The sequence below is a fragment of the Urocampus carinirostris genome, chromosome 2, assembly GCF_059441175.1.
Source record: "Urocampus carinirostris isolate Australia breed hairy pipefish chromosome 2, RoL_Ucar_1.0, whole genome shotgun sequence".
Classification (NCBI taxonomy): Eukaryota; Metazoa; Chordata; class Actinopteri; order Syngnathiformes; family Syngnathidae; genus Urocampus; species Urocampus carinirostris.
In genome coordinates, this window is record NC_142350.1 from 26,849,058 (window position 1) to 26,871,875 (window position 22,818).

Consider the following 22,818-nt stretch of genomic DNA (forward strand, 5'->3'; position numbering starts at 1 on the left):
TCCGTGATTGGCCCATGTCCTTTCTTTCATCTCAAGGCTCGCGTGGATTGGTTGATCCCCCTCACGTAGCTAACAACCGGTAGTTTTATTTTGCTTGATAGTTGACAGTGACCAAAGTAATCCCGTTCTGTCTTATCAGTTTGACACAAATAATACATTTTGTTTTCAAATGAGTACATTTTGAAGATAAGTATGTTGCTTGGCGTAAAGTGGTTGGTCTACGAACATTTTCACTTCTAAAACGATTGTTTTGTGTACGGCTAAATCATTGAACTATTTTTGGTGGCGTTTTTTCGGGGTTTTATTTGACCGCCTTCGTAAAATCGAGGTCTTAACAAGAGGACACTCATGTCGAATTATTAATATTACTATATTTTTTGTTTTGAATTTAGTAGCGCCTTGCTCACGGTGTCTTCTCCATGTAAAGCAAATCAGCACTATACTCAACAATTGCTGGTTTGCAGTTAGACACATAAATAATAACGAAAGACGCGAAATTCCAGTAACCGTGTCAAAGCAGAATGGAGACTTCAGCTTTTCAAGTGAGGAAATCATCCTTCAATCAGTCTTGCACCAAGGACTTGCCAAACAAAAGAAACAAAAAGGTGAAACTGATTTTTAATTTTATTTTTCCTGTTTATTTTTGGAACAAATGTCACATCACTAAATGAGCATATCGCCTGAAAACGGGGTTCGTAAGTGTGCTTGAAATCCTTGAATTCTTGAATCTTAATGTTGTGTTTTCAGAGATTGAAAAGTGGTTGGATTATATGTGAAGTGCTTGTAAATGCTTGAAATTGTGGCCATGTATCTGGTGATGTTGAAATTAAGCCTCATAAAGCAGCAAAGCCTTCCAGGGAAATGCTCCACGCAAGCGTCGGGGCTTCAAGATGATTCATTTCCTCAACTACTTTATCATGTGGACCGAAAAATATATCACATGATTGGTGCTTGCTATGAAAACGTTAACAAGAATATATACTTGAAGAGTGTATAAGAGTGAGAGTGTCTGGTTCCGTGTTACTTTGTGCTTGTGCAACAAGTGAAAAAGTGAAATAAGGGGGTAAAATGAAGTGCTCATCCATTTTGATTTAAATACAATATTTATTTCCAAAGTTTTTGGACAACACTGCTCTCTGGTGGCTTTGCTTTGTCATTACATTTCTTTTTTCCCTCGTGATTAATGGAATCTGGCATTAGTTTGTATGGCATTATCTTATGAAGCGTCATCGTCCCCTATAGGTCATCCAAGAGGACAGGTGCATGCAACACCTAAACATGCCACTATGAAATGTGTAAAAGTGCAAGTATTACATAGCAATTATGGACATTTTTTATGGGCCATGCAAAAAAATTAAGGTAGCATTCCAGTGGTAAATTGTAACTTCCTGCAACTGAAAATGTGAGTCATTTTTACCTAACACCTATGTGGGGAGAGATATGTCTCTAAAACAATAATTTTCAAGATTTACTCAAGATCCACAAATCACACGTCTTCATAAATGCACATGCTAGATTAAAAATGGCATACTAAAAAGCAGATATATTTGTGGCTCTGAAAAATACATGATTCACACAGGATTTCTTTTTTCAGTGGTACTGAAAAAATGGAGAAAAAAAAAAGGCTCAGACGTTCCTTAAAAAGTGCTTGAATGTGACCATTTAAAGGTATATAAACCATGTGAAAATAAAAGGAATGACAGGTTGAAGCCAAAGGATTATAAGAGACTCGTCCTCAAAATAACTTTGGAAACGTTTTCTTTCAATCATATTTAAAAAATCATAGATTACATTATGATAACAATAACTTGTTCATCCATTTTATGTGAGAAATGTCCTTTTTAATGAGACTCCAGAAGAAGACCGTATTAATGTATAAGCTTACAGTGTTCTTTGTTTGGATTTTTAATTCATATTTGTTTTTGTAGAGTTTGATTCCTGTATGTTCACACCAACCAAGCAATCCCAAAATCTCCATGCCTGACAAAAATGAAAATAGATGGCTCGACGACAACGGACATTCTGGGACCCGTCTTGACCGATTATCCGACATGGGAACCCCATCGCTATTTTTAAGAGTTCCAAAATCTAGGCTTATCTCTCGGCCAGAGGTTAACCAGGATTCAAAATTGACAAAGTATGATTTCGATTTAAATGGCAAATTATTGTTATGCTACTTTTGATTACAAAATGAAATGCTTTTGTCATGGTTGCTTTACTCCAACAGGTACATTGATCGTTTTCGCTATGGACAACCTCTGAGTCGAGAGGAGCGGCAGTTGAGGTCCTCTGAGTTTGAAGAGGAGAGGGGGCCTTCGTGCTGGATGACTTCCTCAACTTTACCTTCCAGTTCCACACCAACTAAGACTTCCTTCAAAGGCATATTCAAACTTTTTTCAATTGTTTAGAATTTAAATGATTTCTTTACTGGTTGTTAAGAAAATTGAGGGAGACCGTAAACATAGGGGTCTCCATTGAAAAACAGTTTGTGCATATGACATTTCCCACCTAAACAACACACATTCACTCCATCCAGAAAAATTAAAATAACTGATTAAGTAAATAAATGAAATAGGAAAACGGGGGATAGAGGTTCAGTAACAACATGTAAGTTCAATAGAAAGTAACAATAATAATCAATGAAATAATGATTATAGTAAAAGCGAGAGAAGAAAAAAATATACAATAGAGGATGAGTCTCCTCGCTAGTAGGGTGGAAAGGGATATTATATGTTGGCGCAGTTGTGGCAGGACTCCAAAAAGGGCAATAAGTAGGTATTGGTCTATTGGGAATCCTAATGTTTGAAAAATTGAAAATCAAGAGTCATTAAGTCCGGGACGAGACCAAAACAAATGTAAGTAATTGGCCAGTGATCGTTTACATCTATTGCAAGGGTCCGGCTTGTCCGCGATTTTTTTTTTCGAGTTTTGCGTTTGTGGGATAGCGTCTGTGCAGGACCATACATTGGAGAAGTTGGTGTATGGCACAATTAGATGAAAAGTGGACAAGATTTAGTATTTAATCCCATTGCTTATCAGGAATTAGGATTTAGAGATGTTGGTCCCAGACAGACCTTAAAGAATTTAGTTATGTTGGATTGAGTTTAAAAAAAGAGATCTAACGTTTCAAGATCAGGGATTTTTCTTGTTGTGTCTAGTGATGATAAGGAGTTTAAATAAATGCAGAGTCTGAAAGTAACGAAATGAATGAAAGCAGGGGAGTCTTAATCTTTCTGAGAGGATAGTAAATGAGGGAAATACGGCATCAATATAACATTCTCATGATTCTTTAGGCCATTGTTTGACCATAATTCAAAAGCTGGAATAGTAAGAATGAGTCATTTCTGTAGACAGGGGTAAGTTTAGACGAGCAGAACAGTCCAAATAGTTTTGTGAATTGTTTCCAAATTTTTAAATTGCTCTGTGCAACTGAGTTTTGTTGTTCTTGCTTGTGTGGTAGCGTTAGTTGAGAGCACACAATTGATCATGAAGCGGATGAGGTAGAAGAAAGTTCCATGTTGGCCCGGGAGGGTTGTTTATCAGGGGGGATTTCGACATTCCAGAAAAGCAACTTGTTAATTTTGCTAACCCAGTAATACCTGCGAAAATCTGGCAAAGCTAAACCACCAAAGGACTTGTGAGGCTTAAGAGTGGTCTTCCTAATTCGACCACAATATTAAAACGTATAAATGAAATGATCATGTTACTCAAATGTTAATCTTTGTGTTATTGGTATTTATTTTTATTGCCAGATCTGAAATATGAAAATAGCCAAGCAATATCCAGTTCAGCAAGACAGCTACTTGATGATGACTCCAATCCCTCACCATGCAGAGAAGACTATAACATGACTGCCTATGTAAGTTTCTGTCTGGTTCTTACAGATACATTGTGGTAAAATATAAATGAAAAATGAATTTATTTTAGTTTTTAAAAAAAGTAAAATTTTCTATTTTATTCGGGTTTAACACCCTTGTGACTCCTCAGGAAACTTTATAATGTTATTATATTGTCTCACCTTGCAATTACCAACTTTTTTGGGGTACTCAAGACCCCATCAGAGACATCTCAGAGTGAATTTGAGGACACAGATCTACATCACCTTCAGGAAAGAGCCAGCAGACTTCTACAGATAAGGTTTGCAGAGCTGCTAATAGTTAAATTGCATCGAATCCTCCTCTAATTTAGATTATAATTGTTTTCTTTTTAACAGTCACAGTATTCTCAGCAGTGAATCACTTCCAGTCAGTTCGGACGGCGTCGGATGCTCAAACCGATCTTCTCCAGTAAACCCAAACGAGACGATAGAACGACCACTAATTAACACATCAGTAACATCAACATCGAGTAAGAAAATAATTGTATCAGTATTTCCTCACTTTGTATCTATTTTCTATGTTCTTACGACGTAAACAGTTCCTTGTGATTTGTGTTGTGGCTTTTGTTGGACTTAGCTCCAACTGCACCCGTTCAGATGTACACTGTACCATCAATAATGGGACGCCCTGAATGCCCAGAAGAGGACATCCTCACCCAGTGGCGTTTGAGAAGAAAGATGGAGCAGGCCAGTGAACGATGTCAGACTCAGCAAAATTCCAGACTTTGCACTCAGGTGTTTAGGGGTCAAGGCCCCAGTCTACTCTACTCCTCAGTTTTAGGGCACCCGTATAAGGTAAGAGTCATTTTCACATCACTATATAGATACTGAACACTCATTATTTTGCATAATTTTGGGATGTACTAGTAACCGTTTTTTCCGACTCATAACTCATAAAATCCTGCCTCTTGAGACCGAAACCGTTTAAGACGATTAAACTGCGTGTTATATTTAGAAAAGAAAAATATGCAAGAGCCAAGTATGTTTATTGTTTCTTTATATTTGTTAACGGTGACAATAAGATTACACAGCTTCTGTAAACATGTCTTCAAAGCAAACAGGAGTGGGTAACCTTTTTGATCCAAAGAACCCTAATAGCAAAATATATTTTATTTATTTATATATGTATATATATATATATATATATATATATAAATGGCAAAATTCAACAAAACCCCCAAACCCGCTCTCTAGACAAATGCTAATTCTTTAGCATTTTATTTCACTGTAGGAGGTTTGGTGATCTTATAAGATCTATGAAATTATGATAATAATGTCAGAGCTTTGTGTCCCATACCAATATAAAAAAACACTTTAAATTCGTCTCCCTCCCAAAGTTACTTAAGATTGTTGAGGCTCCTTTTGTCATTTTTGCCCTAAATAATGGTTTCAAGACAAGGTGGGAGTAACGTTCTTTTGTAAAAATGTCCCAAAATACTGCAAACAAGGATACTGTTAGGAATCAAATATATTCAATTGTATCGTTTACCAAATTGTTCGAATTAGTTATCTGACTCCATTAACCAAACAAAACTTACATTCGCCTAACAATGCATGCTCGTTTCTTTTTTGAAAAATATGGACAAGAATAGCCGACATTTTCACACGTGGGCAGATTTATTTTCTTAAAGTATTTAACTAAGTGAACTCCATTGAATTAGCCGAATTAGTGTCGAGCCTCCTCTCTCGTTCTCCCTCAATCTATCTTCTTCCGATCTTCCAACGTCTTTTCACAAGCCGGCGTGCCGGCTCCTCCCATGGGCGTGCTGACTCCTCCCTTGGGCGCGCCAGGTGCCAGCTTCACCACCTCCTCGCCGAAGGGCGTCACGATGTCTAAAAAACTCATCAGCAGAGCTTATCAGAACAACTTCTCCAAACAATGCCTGCCTTCCTGCGTCACAGAGGCTCCTCTTGCGTCAGCCCTTGTCCCAGTTCCTGCTGTTTTTTGTAAACATCATTCTCCACTAGGTTACATTGACCTCGCCCCACAGCTCAGCCAGTGAAAATCTTTTGCATTTTAATGTAATTTGTATTTGATCGTATAAAATATAAAATCCTTCAATACCAATGTATTTACTTTCAGTCCAGTCCTTGCTGGGCAAGGAGGAGTGCGCCCTGTATGTAGCTCCACCCATTCCTACTGCTCAAATTGCTCTAGGTGCTTTGCTAGAGCTTTTGGGTGTTTAAAGTTTGTTATGTAGCTTTTCATCAGAAAGTGCCTCAACAATGAACATAGATTGTTTCATGAGCTTCCATATAAATGATTATTTAGCAATTTACAGCCTAAACGGAGTCTGTTGGAGTGACACCTTGACTCTAAACTGTAGTTTGGACTGTGCCCTTTATTTACTGGAGCAAACCCTTTGAGGAGTCAATATTGTCTTTGCTTCGCACGTGTAACAATACATACAATAATTACACAAGTACTATTTTATCTATGAGCCATATGTACTTATGAAAAGAGCCATAAATGGCTCGCCAGCTACAGGTTTCCAACCACTGTCCATAAACCTAAAAGAAATGGAGTAATTTGGTCACTTTAAGTCTCTGCTGTTTGTATTCTTCCTTGTGCTCTGTAGCACTTGTTGCACTATACAACACAACACCATCTAGTGGTCGAATATGACTGTGCCCTTTACGATTGGTGGGATTTGTCACTCTATACAGCTCCTTTTATGAATTAATAGATCCGACAGAGAGCGCTAAGCCACACCCACCATAGTTACATGTGTTATTACTGACCCAACAGCAGCGTAAAATTCAATTCAATAAAAATAAAACGCTGTAGAAATAACAACTTTTTTCCTGTTCTCATCAGTCATCTTCACATTGAATTGAACGTAAGGGCACCCGCATGCCTTTATCCACTTCAAACCCTTAACCAAATTAGTTTTTGGCTGAGAAATAGAGACAAACTTCATCCCTGCCAATCATTCCGGATTACTCTGATCAACATAACAAGCACCCCCAGACAGATCGTTGAACCATCTTCGATACAAAACACCCTACTTACAAATGTTTCAGGTTACAAAGCTACTCCTACATTGAAATCAATTAGTATGTAGAGGTACCACTGTACAAGCTGGAATGTCACATGTGATACAAAGATGGACAATTTAAAATGGCAGCCACTTGCTCTCGTCGTCCTCACGTCCTGATTGGCTGAGAACAAGCGCTGTCTGAATTATTGTTGGATATGATATAATGGACAAATTTAAGAAATCCGCTTCCCTTTTGTTTGTATCATACACAGCAACAGCCAAGTATTCAGCACCCTGATCCGTCACAGGAAGCTCTATCTGTGCACCAAGAAGGCCGTGTGCATCGTCCCTTACCTACTGTCCCAATTGCCAATGCTGTCACTGACCCTTTAGTCTCACAAGCACAATCTCTTCCACATGTTTCTGCACACATGCATCTCCTTTGCGATATTCTTCCTTGTCCCTCAAAATCATCTCATGGCCCCACGTTGCAGAAAAATCCACACAACCAAGAAGAAGCCTTAGATGGAGACACCAGAATTTCTGGAAATTTAAATAAGGGTTACATGGATGAGCCTCCTCATAGACACATTCCATCCCCTGCTCCTTCTAGACATACAGATCATGGTTGTCATTCAAGACCCGAAGACGGACGTCAACCTTTCATACCTACAGAAGGTAGCAGCCCATCAACACCTTTAGAAGTAGGCCATCCTTACGGGTATACAAATGTCAAATTCTGCAATCCTTCAAAACAAGCACAAGAAGGCCATCCTTCTACACAAATGGGAGAAGGTCAGTTTCGATCTGATGGAGGTCATCACAAGAATCCCAAAATGACGAGTCAGATGGTTGAAACAGAAAAGGCCCAAGCAAAGCAAGTGGAAGATAGTGGAAAGATGCGTACAGTGATCAGAAAGCCAAAGAAATCAACAAGGTACACTTAAAAAGAGACACATGGTGTCATGACTCATGATTTTAAATCACTTTAATTGCCTAATGTGATGTGAACTTACTGCAGACGTACTCGATGTAGTGTGCAAGCTAGTGTTTTGACCTCTTCACATCACAAGCTTCCGGAAAAAAGCGAGACATGGGCAGACCCTCAGCAGCAGGATAACCGCAAAGATGCACCACCATCTCCGGTGCAACAAGCCTTACGACAGGTAATACTTTCCCAATTGTATCAACAGGGTTCTTATGGGATGGGTTCCAGCACCCCTGCGACCCTACTGAGGATAAGCGGTGCAGATAATGGATGGATGGATGGGTTCTTACGGGTGCTTGAAAAACCAAATACGGCTGTTTGGCGCTTCCTGGTGGGTACATTGGCACTTTTTCAAAAATGTTTGATAATAGAAGAATACAGTAATCCCTCGGTTATCGCGGTTAATGGGGACCAAAACCACCCGCGAAGTAGCGACACCCGTTCAAAATGCTTTTATAAAAAAAAAAAGTTTTTCTTTTTAATTATTATTATTATTATTATTATTACTATTATTATTTAGACCCGCAAAGCTCTGACCCCGCGAACGTGGTTATCATGGTTAATGGGGACCAAAACCACCAGCGAAAAGTGAAAATCCGCAAAGTAACAATGCTTAAATTTGTATTTATTTATTTATTTTTTTAAAATTTTTAAAATTTTATTATTATTATTTTTTAGACCCGCGAAGCTCTGAACCCGCGAACGTGGAACCGCGAAGTAGCGATATCCCACTGTATATGTTTTCTGTAGGACAATTACATTGTTAAAAGTTTTTCAATAAATATAAATCAGGGTTCGTATAGGTGCTTGCAATCTTTGAAAATACTTGAATTATAATATTGTGCTTTCAAGCTTTGCATAAGGTGCTTGAATTTTGGGTGAGGTGCTTGTAAATGCTTGAAATTGTTGACTTGATTCTAAGCAAGTCTGTTTAAAAGTCTGGTGGCTTCGCTTCGCGATTGCATTTTTTTTTCACTCGTGATTAACGACAACTGATTTAGTTTGTATGGCATTGTACTAGAAAGTGGCATCGCCCCCATTAAGTATCTAAGAGGACATGTGTATGCTACACCTAAACGGGGCATGACAAAATGTGTATTTGTGCAAGGATTATGAATGAATTATGAACATTTATTATTTCAGAAAAATAAGGTAACATTTCCCAGTGGTAAATTTTAACGGGAAGAACTTCCTGCGGCTGAAAATGTAAGCTATATATTATTGTCAATTTCACCAACACCTATATGGGGAGAAATTTGTCTTAAAAGTATTTACACACATAATGTTCAGATCCACCAATATTTACTCAAGATCTCAAAATTATGTTTCAATTGGTTGAGTCTTTATTAAGGGACAACAAAAAAACAACAAATTGTCAAACGGGAACAACAAAATATTTGCCAATCATACCACCAAGGGTTAGGACAAAATATCAACAATGGCAAGAGAACAAACGTACATTACAGAGCCCACTAAGACCCTTGCAGTGCATACTGTGACCAGACTAACTGTATGTAGAATAGTTTTTAACCTGTGAATACTGTTGCATTATTATAGTTGTAAACTTCCAAAGTTTCACACCACGTCCAGACACACAAAAACCTTAAAACATTGTTCAAATCTCCATAGCCTCTTAAACTGTCAAGTCATGTTTATTTGTATAACCCTTAATCACAAGGAGTCTCAAAGGGCTGCACAGACCACAGATAATTGCAAACCACAGACTATTAATACACCATCCCCTGATCTAAAACCTACATGAGGGCAAGGGAAAACATGAGGAAAATGAAGAAACCCTTAGAAAACTGTTGGACCTTTCTTGAATCTCAAACATTTTCTGTAAATTTGCGGGAAACATTTCGTGAAAAGCTTTAAATACGATTGACAAAGTCCTGAAATTTGAGCAACTGAGACTGCTGAAACAGCTTATGCGTTTGATCCAGACACTCAGCCTTGTGAATAACAAACAGTGCTTGTTTTTGTACTCTAACTAATGGTTCCTCTGCATTTTGATAAGCGTGTCCCCACAATTCCCCGCAATATGTCAAGTTTGGAAAGACCAAGGTACAGGACAAAGGATGGAGTGGTCCTTATCAAGGAAAATGAATGTACTCCCACGATTTCTAATCGCATATGTGAATCGCAGATATATTTGTGTTTTTCAATAATGGGAAATAATAATAAAACTCTATGCACCTAATTATTTAGTAATTAGTCATTTGATATGTTTTTCAGGGGATCCCTAAAAACGCAAGAAATATAAATTTAAAAATTCACAGATCTACAAAAAAATGTATAAAATACAAAACTATTTTAGCTTTTCACACACTGAACACTTTTAAAGTCATCAACAACACAAAATCCCTAAAAATGAAAAGCAATTAAATATAAATTAAAAGTATTAACTCTTCAGTGCTTTAAATAAATCCTATAATTTAGATAAACAACTATTTAAAATCTATTCTAACCAATTAAGACATACATCTTCTGAAAAACGCGCAAAAATATAAATGAAAACATGTAAAACAAAAAGAAAAAATGAGCAGTCTCTAAGATTTAAAGATTGAATGCACTCTGCTTTGGAACAATCAATATAATTACAATTAATCCAGATTTGGCTAATTTTTCTACTTTCTATACATACAGTACTTTATTTCTTTTTTTTTGTCTTCTGTCTTGAACTCATTGATTACCCAACACCTTTCCTTGTCTCTCAACAAGTGTGACGAAGCCAAGATGCGGGGCATAATGGCAGAATTCATGTCAATTTATACAGCCCGTTGAAGTAGGTCAGATATAGGAACAGCATAAAATAGCACAAAGTATGTGTTGGCAGCGGCATTAGCTCAAGAGAGAGTAGAGCGCTCGCCTTGGAATCAAGAGATTGCAGATTCGAATCCCGGCTCCTCTGTGTAATAGGTCGAAGTGTCCTTGGGTAAGACACTGAATCCCTAATGACCCCAATAAGCAGGTCAGCGCCTTGCATGGCCGCTATTGGTGTGTGAGTGTGTGTGTGTGTGAATGGGTAAGTGTGAAGCACATTGTTCAGCGCTTTGGGAGATCTTCATTGACTTGAAAAGCGCTAATTAAATGCAGATCATTTACCATTTATCTGAGTCATCAGATAAAAAGAAAAACGTTCTTTTATCGGCACTGGATTTCTCTCTTTGAAGGTACTGGAAAAATGGAAAAACTGGGCTTCAAAGTGCTTGAGAGGTGCTCACATTTGCCCATGAAAAAATGTGTACAAGTCATTTGTTTCCCAGCAGAGGAGTTAGCAACCCGCTTGTGAATTCCCCTCACAGACTCAACTGAGCATGAGCCATTTGTAAACAAGCAAACCTTTTAGTCACAGCTGCTATGTATGGCACCTCCTGTCTTTACCGTTTTTTTAAAGGCTATTCTTGGTTATGTGTGTTGTTTTAAAATTAGATTTAACATATCACAATCCAAACAAATTGTTGAAATATTCTGTCACCGTCAGCCCATTCGGTTTTAAAACTGCAATATGAGTACTCCTCTTTCCAAGTATTCGCTTCTGTTGTCATATAACCCTGCTCGTTTAACCGTCATTTGTTTAATTTGGAATTATTTATTATTTTAGTGTGTTTTTTTTTCTTTCTTATCTCTATTTTTATTTTTTAACTGGAGTTTTTGCAGTGTTATTTTAGCTCAACACTGAGAAAACCGATAGCTTAAATTGAGGGAAAATAAATAACTACTGAATAATAAAATAGAAACTACTTAGTAAAATAATAAAAGTAATTTCTACTTGCAAAGGTGATTGTTTTTCATTTTACTGTATGAATTTTTCCCCAAATTTAACTTTTTCTGGTGACTCTATATGACTTTGAATGTTTTTGTTATTGTTATTTTATCACCTCAAAATGATTGATGTTTAAAGAAAGTTGTTATTTTGCGCCTACTAGTGGTTTATAAAAACAGAAATGATTAAAAACAAAGCATATTGATTTGAATAATAAGCGAAAATACTCATCGGTCCAGAAATGTGTATCTTACATCACATGAGGCTCACTTAGAGGGAGATGACACGATTGTCTGCAATCTTGCTGCTACGGGTAAGCCCAAAAACAGGAAACCTTGTGAAAGGCTGGACACCCCAAAATGAGGGGAAAAGTGGAGCGGTTTAATCACTTTGTGTGTCTGTAGTTTGTATTCTTCCCTGTAGCACTCGTTTTCAGTTGCACTACACCGGGGGTCTCCAACATGGTGCCCCTGAGTGGACTGCGGACTGGTTTTGAAAATAGCTCACTATGATGGGTCATTGTAATTTGTTAGGAAATTTGAATTCTAACTCGTATCCTTGATATGATCAGTTCTTTAAAACAATGTGTTAGTGGTTTACCGTGCCTATTTTATTCTACTTTTAATAATTAGAACCTGGTAATAACAATACAATTGCAACAACAATAATAACATAAGTGGCTATTTTGAAAATACATATCTTTTCGTACTAAATAGTAACAAAAAAAAGCGTTCTCAGGTTCAAAAAGGTTGGTGACCTCTGCACTGCACAATATAGCGACATCTTGTAGTCAAATATTACAAACTGTCCCTTCAAAGATAACTTTGTGCTAAAAAATGTATTTTATGAGCAATGTATTTTTAGGTGAATTGGATGTTACATAAAACATCTCGTACCTTACCTTCTGTTGGGAAAATTGAGTTTTTTACAGGGTCCGTACGCTTGATTCAAATCTAGGAAAATGCCTGATTTTAATGTTGTATTTTCAAGGTAAGAAAAAAATGCTGGAATTTTGAAGTGGTTGATCATCCTTAAAATTCTTGCCATGTTTCTCGGCAGTCTGATTCAACAAGCCTTGCATTACATAGAGAATAATAAGAAATAATAAAACAATAAAGACTGCTTAAAAATGATCCTGACCAGGAAGCTGCGTTGTCTATGAAGCCTTATCACCCCCTACAGGTGTACAGGTATTAGGACAGGTACTGTACATCAGCTGGTCCATGTCAGTAAAATGGACGATAAAAGTGGCTTAGATGACAAGTTCATATTTGAGAGTTTGTAAAGTGATATCCCATTATGCAATTTACAATGAAGAATCTGGCATGAACCAATCAATAGCTCTACAGTTTGTCGTCATCGAGTGCTGTCCGTGATAAAAATTATATGAAAATCTGATACAACGTGAACCAAACAGAAACGGCAGCAAACACTAACAAAATGGAGCATAGAAATTCACTTTCATTTCCTGTGCTCGATTCAGCTGCCGGTTTAATGTTTGGCTATGGATGTATCAAATTCTCTGGTTCTTTTTTCTACAGGCAGAACTCAGTCACCTGAAACAACACGGCCATTGATTCATTCACACTATATTTCCTCTTTTAATGCTACTAGAGAAATTGAAAAATTGGCCTTGACCGTGCTTAAAAGGTGCTTGGATTTGACCATTAAAAGGGTGTACGAGCCCTGGCGTTGTCATGAACAGTAAATCCACCTAATAAACTCTTGAAGGGTTGCTAATGTGCTAAGTCGTAGTGCGATGGCTATCCTGGCTAAACTTGCTTTTTTAATCATCATGGTTGAAGTATCACATATAAATGCAATAACAAATAAGAACCATCATATTAGTGGGATTTGTAAGGAAATCATTGTCCTGCATTAACCAGAGTGGGTTGTATTTCAATGCGCTAGGCTGTTTCGGAGGTCCTGTTCCCACCGGAGGGTCGTTCTCCACAAGATGCAGCTGTCCCGATACCTAAACAATCCTCAATTCCTCCTTGCAATGCGAACACCTCGCTGGAAGTCGTAACTCAGCTGCTGCAAGAAGCTGAAGGTGAGCAAAAAAGTTGGCACAAGCCACTCAACCTTTTATCCTGTTTGTAATAGCAGGCTTTGTGCGGGTGTTTGAAATCCTTGAAAATTAAAACATTTAATGTTGAGTTTTCAAGGTGAGGAAACTGCTTGAAATTGTTGCCATTTCCATGTTTCTTAGCAGTCTGAATCTACTAACCAAAAATTAAAAACATTTTTTTTTAAAGTGCGTGTCATTATCAGCATTGTCATTTGAAGCATCACCGCCCCCTATTGCTTGCACCCGAGAGGACGGCTCTTTAGAAAACGAAATCTTTTGGCTCGGCCCACTGAGAATAGCTGGCTGTTTCAGCTTCCAAACGGCTCCACAGAATTTCTTTTTGTATTTCTCTTCCTTTTTTATTTTTTATTTTATTTTTTTATGTTATCAATAGGTGGGCACGGCAACTGGTCGGCTAACGCCAGCCCTACAGTGCATGGGTTCAGGGTTCAATTCCAGCTACTGCAGCCACTTCTTTTTAATGATCAAAGAAAAAAAAATCTAACATTATTTTGATCTCCACTGGATTTCTTTCTTTTAAGGTACTGTAATTATTCGAAAAATTTGTCTTGAAAGTGCTTGAAAAGTTCTTGAATTTGGCCATAAAAAGGTGTACAAACCCTGTATAAATGAAAGAAATAGTACAAATCTTATAGCTGAAAACTTTAATCAGAACAATACATTGTATAGCGTGACATGTTTGAATGTAACAACACACTTTAAATTTCCATAATTTGCTGTTGTCAGATTCAGATGAGAAAGAATATGAAGATGACCCCTTGCTACGAGTCCTTCGTACACAAAGAAAACGGGTTAAGGAGCAAATCTGGTAAACTCGCAGACATATTTCCTATTTCACCTATTCACATTTTTTTGGGGCCTAAATTGATATTTTCTGTTTATTCTGTCACTGTTTTGTTTCAAATGTAACCTGCTGTATTTATTCCTTTCAGCCAAGTGGACTTCAAATTGCACCAGTTCCTGAATAAGTAAAATCTTACCCAAACAGAAAGCAATAACCTATGACACGTTTTACATTTTGATTTTGTATGTAATTTATTGACACTTATGGAAGTAATATAATACAATAAAACATTTTAATCACATATTTGCTTCCTTAACTGAAAACAATATTTGTGTTTTGTATAGCTGCAACTAACAACTGTTTCAGGGGTGTGCAAACTTTGTAGAAAGCGGGCCCGGTTTGGTTAGCTGAACATGTGTGAGGGCGGACTATTCAGGCTGGCATTCTTTGAACAGTCTTTAATAAACTCACCCTCCCGGAAAGGTTTGCAGTGCTTGGCGATCAGCTCACCTTTGTAGTATTTTCATTTGACTTGCAGGATCTTGTAAAAAAGTGCTGCTGTGCCGTTATAACAGCTTCCAGTTGCTTCACCTTTTCAAAGCGTTTGTTTCCAGTTAGTTTTTGTCGTCAGCTTTTCGTCTAGCTGTTATATTCTTTAAAAACAGCAACAGTCTCAGCAAATTAGGAAAATGCAGTTGATAAGGTTAACATTACTGGCGGGCCACATATTTTTACCATATTTGCAGGGCACACCATGTTAAAAGGCGCAGTTTCCATAGCTGGTTTTATTTTCTGTATTTTAACACATACACTGCACGATAGGTTGCGGGTGACCTCTGCTCCACCTTAGAACAACACAGACAAGCGTACAAGTGTGCGTATTTAAGAATATAGCTGGAGCAAAACTGAGTTCGGTTGTGATGTATTTAAGTATCAATTACACACGGAAAAAAACCTGGTTGGAGTTTGCTTTTTCAGATTCCTCCACTTGCGAACCATCAATCATTAATCTTCAGTTCTGTTGCGGCTTCTCGGTTTTCATGTTTCCTGCTTAGCATAGAAATCAACAGACCATGGCGGACGAAAACACGGAAAGCATTCAAGGAGGGAAAGCGAGGTTTTGGATTTCATTCATATTTGGGCTAACAACTCTGTTCAACCTCCGGTAGCACAATAATTTTCAAATTGCTAGATACGCCACAGGGTTAGCAGCCATGAGGATTTTCACAAACAATTGGCACGTGTCCTCTTCTGCTAAGGTGGGACATTTGTGGTGTTCACACGGGATAAGTGTAAAAGTCACAGGAGATCGCATAGAAGTTGCATTTAGCTGGAACTATCTCACAAAAACATGGAATTTAACCCCAAAATTAGAATTGAGCATTTAGCTCTGCAGTGTGAACTTAGCCTTATATACACGCCCACACTTCACCCTTTAGCAGCATCATGGTGTCCTCAGCTACCTCTGCTGCTTTACATGAGACACAGGACGCACCACACTATAGGGCGCGCCACCGCACTATTCAAAGAAAATCTGACACTTTTATCTGAGCCTTATGGTCATGAAAATACAGTGATTTTATGACAGAGGCTGTGGGCTTGTAAAAATGTGATCACGGGCTGTAACTGGCCTCTGGGCTGGACTTTGGACATGCCTGGACTACTTGAATAGTGGACTATTTACAATACACTGTATTGTGGACGTGATATTTACATATTGTGCATTTTTGAAAAATAATTGTTAATGGTTGTTGTGCAAAGGCATTATTTACAAAAATCACAACAAAACAAAATAAAACTTTATGGGAATGGTTGAGACTTGGGCTCCTCCTTTTGCATCATTGGTGCAGATACGATCAAAACACCATCCGGAGAAACGGCGGATTCCAAAGCCATGGTGTCTACTCCTTTGGGGATTCGATAGCGGCGGTTAAATTGCCGTGTTGTCATTCTGGGGCTATCTTTCTATTAAAACAAAAGGGAATTATACAGTTACTTATATGGCCAGATTATCACACAATACACTGCGACCAGGCATACACAACACCAACCTTTTTTTCTTCATGCCTCCCTTGTACCTCAACAAATTCTCCCATCACTTTGACTTGGAGATCTTTGGGGTTGAAACTTTTTACATCCACTTGAATTATAAATCCGTTATCGTCACAAATTGCCTGCAAACATAAGGTCATTTGCAAGGTTATACTGTTTACAACTGTGGTCTCTAACACAATATTTTACTTGCTGATGCAATCTTCTGCCTAAAATCATCATTGCAACTCCTTGTGTCGCGCGTGCAAGTATGTACAATTCTTAGACGCGACTCGAACAAACCAGTTGTCATGATTGCCGATTCAGAGCACCTGCGACTGCTTAATTGGCGCCAACAGCCTGGAGAGCTGATTGGCTGATGTACTCCTTTTAAACCCCCGGCTTTCAAGAGATCCCTGTCAGATCGTTATGCGAACCGTTGCTCCCAAGATGGCAAGCTCTCACGATTAGACTCTGTTCTTGCTCTGTTTTCTCTGCCTGTTACCCGTTGCCAACCTGTTTACAGACCTGACTCTGCCCCGTTCTGCCTTCCCGTTATTCGACCTGTTTTGCCCCGCTACCTGCTTGACTCCTGTTGCCGACCTTGCTTCCAAACTTGACACTGCCCTTGCTCTCCAGTCCCGGCTAACAACTTGCATTCCCTGCCTGTCTTCGAACCTCCTCGCTCGATACGGAAGTGCCACTTCCACGTCTCCTGCTACCCTTGTCCGTCAACCATCGGATCGTGGAAGCAAGTCCTGCTCTCCCCTCTTTATTAATAAAAACTAAGAAAACAAGCGCTATTGGGTCCTGTGTCTGTTTCTGGTCCGTGACACCCGTCCTTTTTCAACTTTTTGGGGGGTTTGGGTTGGCATTTGGATGTATTCCTTTTCTTACTTTCATAATTTATATCGTAGATTAAAAGAAAAGCAAGCATGAGAATTCACTTTACTATACCTCCAATCATTTTATCTTGTGAGATGTAAAAAAACAATTTCAAACGATTAAAAGTTTTCTTCCGTAGATGATGTTAGGTTGATTTCCTCTTTCTTTCTTAAGATGAATTTGTTTCTACTAAGTTTAAAAAAAAAAAGAATACCGAAACAATGGCGAATAAAATATTTGCTTTGTAAAATAAGAAATGTGATGTTCGAAAAACAAATTACCAGTGGAGTAACATTTAAAAGTAGTGTTTAAAAGGGCAGTTTTAAAAACTTTTTTTTATGTTTAAAAAAAATATTTTCTATACATGACGTTAAGTAATTGTTCCATTTCTTTCTTATGAGAATTATTTTCTACTGAGATTTGAAATATAACACCCCAAATTACCTTAACCAGAGTTGGGCAAACTACAGCCCAAGGGCCACATGCGTCCCCAGGATTTCTCACCTGGTCTGCCAAACGAAAATGTTCAAAATATCATGACTATATATATCATAGGAAATAAAATACTACTTAAAATTATTTTTTTGTGCCAACTTGGTGTTTACGACAAGAATACGACTACAAAAAAATACTACAAAATTACTAAACTCAAAACTAAATATCAAAATTAGTGCTATGATTTTTATTTTATTCTGAAAAGAAAAAAATACTACTAGAGTAATGATATGATACAAAAATACTGTTCAACCACAGAAAATACTATGAAAAATACTACGATGAAAATACTACAAAAAATTACCGCAAAAATGCTACACAATACTACTATGAAAACACTTAATTCTTTTGCAGAAATACTACAAAAATAACACTACTGTAATAAAAAAAAGACCACAAAAGAAATATCACAAGACAAATACTTCTAAAAAGGACTATAGTAATATTACAAATATACAAGAATCCGACAGCGTAAATACTGCAAAAATGCTACAAAATTACGACAGTAATTCGCTTAAAATGGGACTAAATATATTATTTTGCTCAGCTTGTGAGCTTTTCAGGAGGTATTTGATGTATCTACTTAAAAACAAGTATAAAGAAATGTAACATGTAGATATCTGCATGTAGATTCATAAATGAAAAAATTGGATAGGTCTCCAGGATGAGCCTCTTGGACAATTTTCTTTAACACAATGAGGCCCCCAAATCCAAATAATTGCCCACCTAAATAATAGCAAATTTGATTTTTCTTTTTTGGGGGGGAAAAAAATACAAAAATGTCGTAAAATAAGAAAAGTAATATTACATGTCCCTTTTTTTTACAAGGGGAGTATGATTTTTATTATAGTTATAAGAGCACAGATTAAAAAAAGAATCATTCTTAAGTGTCAACAAATATCTAAGGGAAATGATAGTTTGAATGTGCCTTTGTATGATTTTATCCTCAAAAGTACCTTAGCGAAGCCAAAGATTATATCCAGGTGCTGTTTGTATTCTTGCAACAATTGTATCCTCTAGGGGCCCGCTAACTATTAATCAAGATGACCTTCACTTTTGTGCCAGGAAGCCTGCTCAAGAGCTTGCCTCCCTTCCTACATTCCTTTATTCCTACAGAGACGCATTGTACCTTTTGTGTAACAAAGTATCCCTTTTCATTTTGCTCATTTATTGTGCTCGCAAGCTAATTAACGACCAGCATTATTCACTTCATTCAAACATAGGTTTTCTGTCTTAACCAATCAGATTTGTTTCATATATTCATGTGATCTCGCTTAAACCAATCAGACGTGTTGTTTTATGTCCGCGTTCCCAAATAAATCAGTCTCTAGCCATCGATGGAATGGCTGTCAAAAACCTAATTTCCAATCCATAGTGTGTTCTTTTCTTTATCCTATTACAATCTCAAGTTTTAACCTTGACAATATCTTCTATAGATTATGGTAGGTTGTTTTCCTATTTCTTCCTTAAAACAATTTAAAAAATACCTAAACAACAACAAATTAGAAAGCTTTGGTTGGATAGTTTTGTTCGTTTGACTAGAAAAAGAAGATAAAACCGGTAAAATAAGATAAATATTATTTAAAACCATAATTTTCTACCAATGAAGTAAAACTTTTTTAGTAATGTTCGAGAGCAAAAATATTTTAATGCTTTCTGTATATACAAATGTTAAATTGCAGTATTGATGTACTCTTTAAAATATTTCAAAATGCATGTGGTGATCATCTTTAAAGTCTGCATAGATTTAGAGCTGGGGTCTGCAACAAGCGGCTCTCTGGCGCTTCCTAGTGGTTCCCTTGCGCTTTTTCAAACAATCTTTGTTATTGGAAAATGATATACTGTAGTTTCTGTTTTAGGAAAAACATGACACAACCATTCTTAACTTTTTCTAAAAAAATCATATCAGGGTTCGTTCGGGTGCTTGCAATCCTTGAAAATGCTTGAATTTTACTATTGTGTTTTCAAGAATTGAAAAGTGCTCGGATTTTGGGTGAAGTGCTTGTAAATGCTTGAAATTGTTGCCATGTTTCTCAAAAAGTCTGCTTAAAATTACAGACATTCATGGCCTTGCCATTGCATTTCCTCCTCCATACACATGGATCTGTTTCTTAAGCATATCATATATTATTTTCATATTGGGTATGTTTATCATATTTAAAGATTTTACCCCCCAAAAAAAACATTTACACAACATACACATAAACTGAAAGGTTTCGCCCTTCTTTTTTGTTGTGTATGATAAGTCAAAATGTAACATGATCTGTGTGACCTGTGATTGGCTGGCAGCCAATTCAGGGTGCCCACTGCCCGAAGACAGCTGGGGTGGACTCCAGCACCCTCGTGACCCTACTGAAGATAAGCGGTGCAGATAATGGATGGATGGATTATACTTGTGTGAAACACATTCATACATATATTTGAATGCAGTTTTCTTATTGTTTTATATCATAAAATATTCTGTTGTTTTGTTTTGCTGTTTGGTGGAAATTAAGATGTCTTTAAATCCGATTAATCAACTAATTGAAAAAATAACTGACTGAATTGTGAAAATAATCGGGATTTACTCAAGATCTAAAAAATAAAAAATCATATATATGCCTGGATAAATGCTCATGCAAGATTATAAAACAAAACAATATTCTTACTAACTGAAATTGACATGAGGAATATTATCATTAAGGATTTTTCTCACTTATACTGTATTTGTAACAGCAGTCAATCCAACTTGTACTACAATCATCCATCCATTATCTGCACCACTTATCCTTAGTAGGGTTGTGGGAGTACTGGAGCCCATCCCAAGCATCTTCAGGCAGTGGGCAGGAGACACCCTGAACTGGTTGCCAGCCAGTTGGAGGGAACACCGACACGGACAACTCCCTCGTTCATTCATACCTAGGGACAATTTGAACCAGCCAATTAACCTGCCATGCATATATTTGGAATGTGGGAGGAAACCGGAGTGCCTGGAGAATACCCACGCAGGCACGGGGAGAACATGCAAACTCCGCACAGGAAGGCTGGTAGCTGGATTTGATCCCATGACCTCAGAACTGTGCCGAGGACTTGCTTACTACTCAGCTGGTGTGCCCCACTTACTACAATCAGAGAAATGTATTTAAAATCAATTATTCCTGCATACATATCAGCGTGTCCCAGAGGGCAGTTTATCATACAAGAAAATTTCATGAAAATAATTATAAGCCCACAAAATATACCGGTTTATGTCACTAGGATGCAAATGGCACCGCAAAGCAGGAATGACCCTTTATCCTGATTAATTATGTTCTCCAACTATGTCAAACCCAATTAAGGAAATAAACCGAATTACCTCTGCAGCAGTGGTGGTAGTATTAATCTCCGGAATGATCAGCTGGGGTGTCCAACTATATTGTCCGTAAGTCTCGTGGAGACGGGGGAAAAGTGGCGGTAAGACCTTCTCCCATTGGATGCCGTCCACTGGTAGCGTGTTTGGTGGGATGAAATCCATGTCCAGTCTGATGGGGAGAAAAATACATTGTACAATAAAACCTTGTAGGTGTAGGATGTTGAGAGTGGAAATATTAGGTGTTTTTCACCCAGAGTGCTGCAGGAAATTGCTCGATTTTACCTTCGCAATTCAAAAACACACCATTGTTTTTTTTTTTCAAGTGATCAACCATATAACTGTCACTTTCATATCAATAAGTGGGAACACATTCCATTTTTTAATTTTATACACTAATTACCTGCACAGGAGGTACCACATGACACTTAATTAATTTAACTAGCTTTTTTTAATGACGCTGTTTAAGATCGCCAGGGAAAAAAATAATCAAATGAATAAAATAAAGGATGTTGCACGCATTTTTAATCATTCATTTTTCACAAAAAAAAATGTTTTGGTCATCTTATGTATTTGTTATTTTTCTTTAAAAAAGACATGAAAAACAGGTTAAAAATCTAATAAAACCCCATATTACAGCCAAATTTTTAACCAAAATGATTAACCTGTATTACTTCCTCAGTCACGGTGACCACTAACGATAATAAATATTTTAAAATGTCAGTTTAACCTTTAAAAATCAAAATAAAGTGTGCCACGAGATTTTTTGTAATAGAGAAAAAAAGTGCCTCGGTTCGGTAAAGGTTGATAAACATTGCTATAACCTACCTTCTGTGCTGTGTTGTTGCTGTGTGACTCTGAGCTGCTGAGCACAGAGGGGTTATATACCGGAGTCAGGGTTGGGAGGGTTTACTTTGAAAGGTCATCCGATACAGCTACTAGTTCCCTGTCGAAAATACCATAATATTGCAGTAATGTAACTTGATTACTTTTGGAGTACTCCAATACCAAATTTGCTAATAAAACACAAAATAAACATAATGGTAAATAGTCTGCATTTATATAGTGCTTTTCAAGTCAATGAAGACCTCCCAAAGCGCTTTACAATGTGCTTCACACTTATAAGGTAAGGTAGTTACTTTTTAACCATATGACAGACAAGAAATACTATAGTTCACTTTAAAAGAACATTAAAACCCCGAATTGTTTTCAACATAGTGTTCACTTTAAAAATTTCCAACAAACTCTGGGCTGTCGACAAATGCATTAAGGTAGCGCAATAGTCATGCTGTCACTTAATACGATTTAATCCTATTTTATGAGTTTTTACTATTTCTGTACAATTGTATTGAAATGAAATGATCTGCATTTATATAGCTCTTTTCAAGTCAATGACTTCCCAAAGCGCTTTACAGTGTGCTTCACATTTCCCATGTAAGGCGCTAACCTGCTTATTGGAGGTATTAGGGGTTCAGTGTCTTACCCAAGGACACTTTGACATGTAACACGGACGAGCCGGGATTCGAACTGGGATCCCTTGATCCCAAGACGAGCGCTCTACCTCCTGAGCTACTGCCGCCCCAAAAATGAA

The 22,818-nt window shown here is 37.4% G+C and overlaps 2 protein-coding genes across 2 annotated transcripts; one reads left to right on the forward strand and one right to left on the reverse strand.

The window, feature by feature from the left end:
* Positions 1-18: 18 nt before the first annotated feature.
* On the forward strand, positions 19-16,621 carry proser3 (proline and serine rich 3). Its single transcript, XM_088326073.1, has 12 exons — positions 19-605; positions 1,929-2,137; positions 2,228-2,379; positions 3,753-3,859; positions 4,052-4,137; positions 4,214-4,347; positions 4,455-4,672; positions 7,131-7,795; positions 7,880-8,024; positions 13,524-13,665; positions 14,431-14,512; positions 14,637-16,621. The coding sequence occupies exons 1-12, from the start codon at positions 522-524 to the stop codon at positions 14,674-14,676; spliced, it is 2,064 nt and encodes a 687-aa protein (XP_088182199.1). The 5' UTR covers positions 19-521; the 3' UTR covers positions 14,677-16,621.
* On the reverse strand, positions 14,334-22,103 carry hspb6 (heat shock protein family B (small) member 6). The gene is made up of 4 exons (XM_088326078.1): positions 22,056-22,103; positions 21,234-21,399; positions 16,540-16,662; positions 14,334-16,453 (listed from the first exon to the last, which is right to left on the reverse strand). Exons 2-4 carry the CDS (start codon positions 21,390-21,392, stop codon positions 16,289-16,291), a joined length of 447 nt encoding a protein of 148 aa, XP_088182204.1. The 5' UTR covers positions 21,393-21,399; positions 22,056-22,103; the 3' UTR covers positions 14,334-16,288.
* Positions 22,104-22,818: the final 715 nt, after the last annotated feature.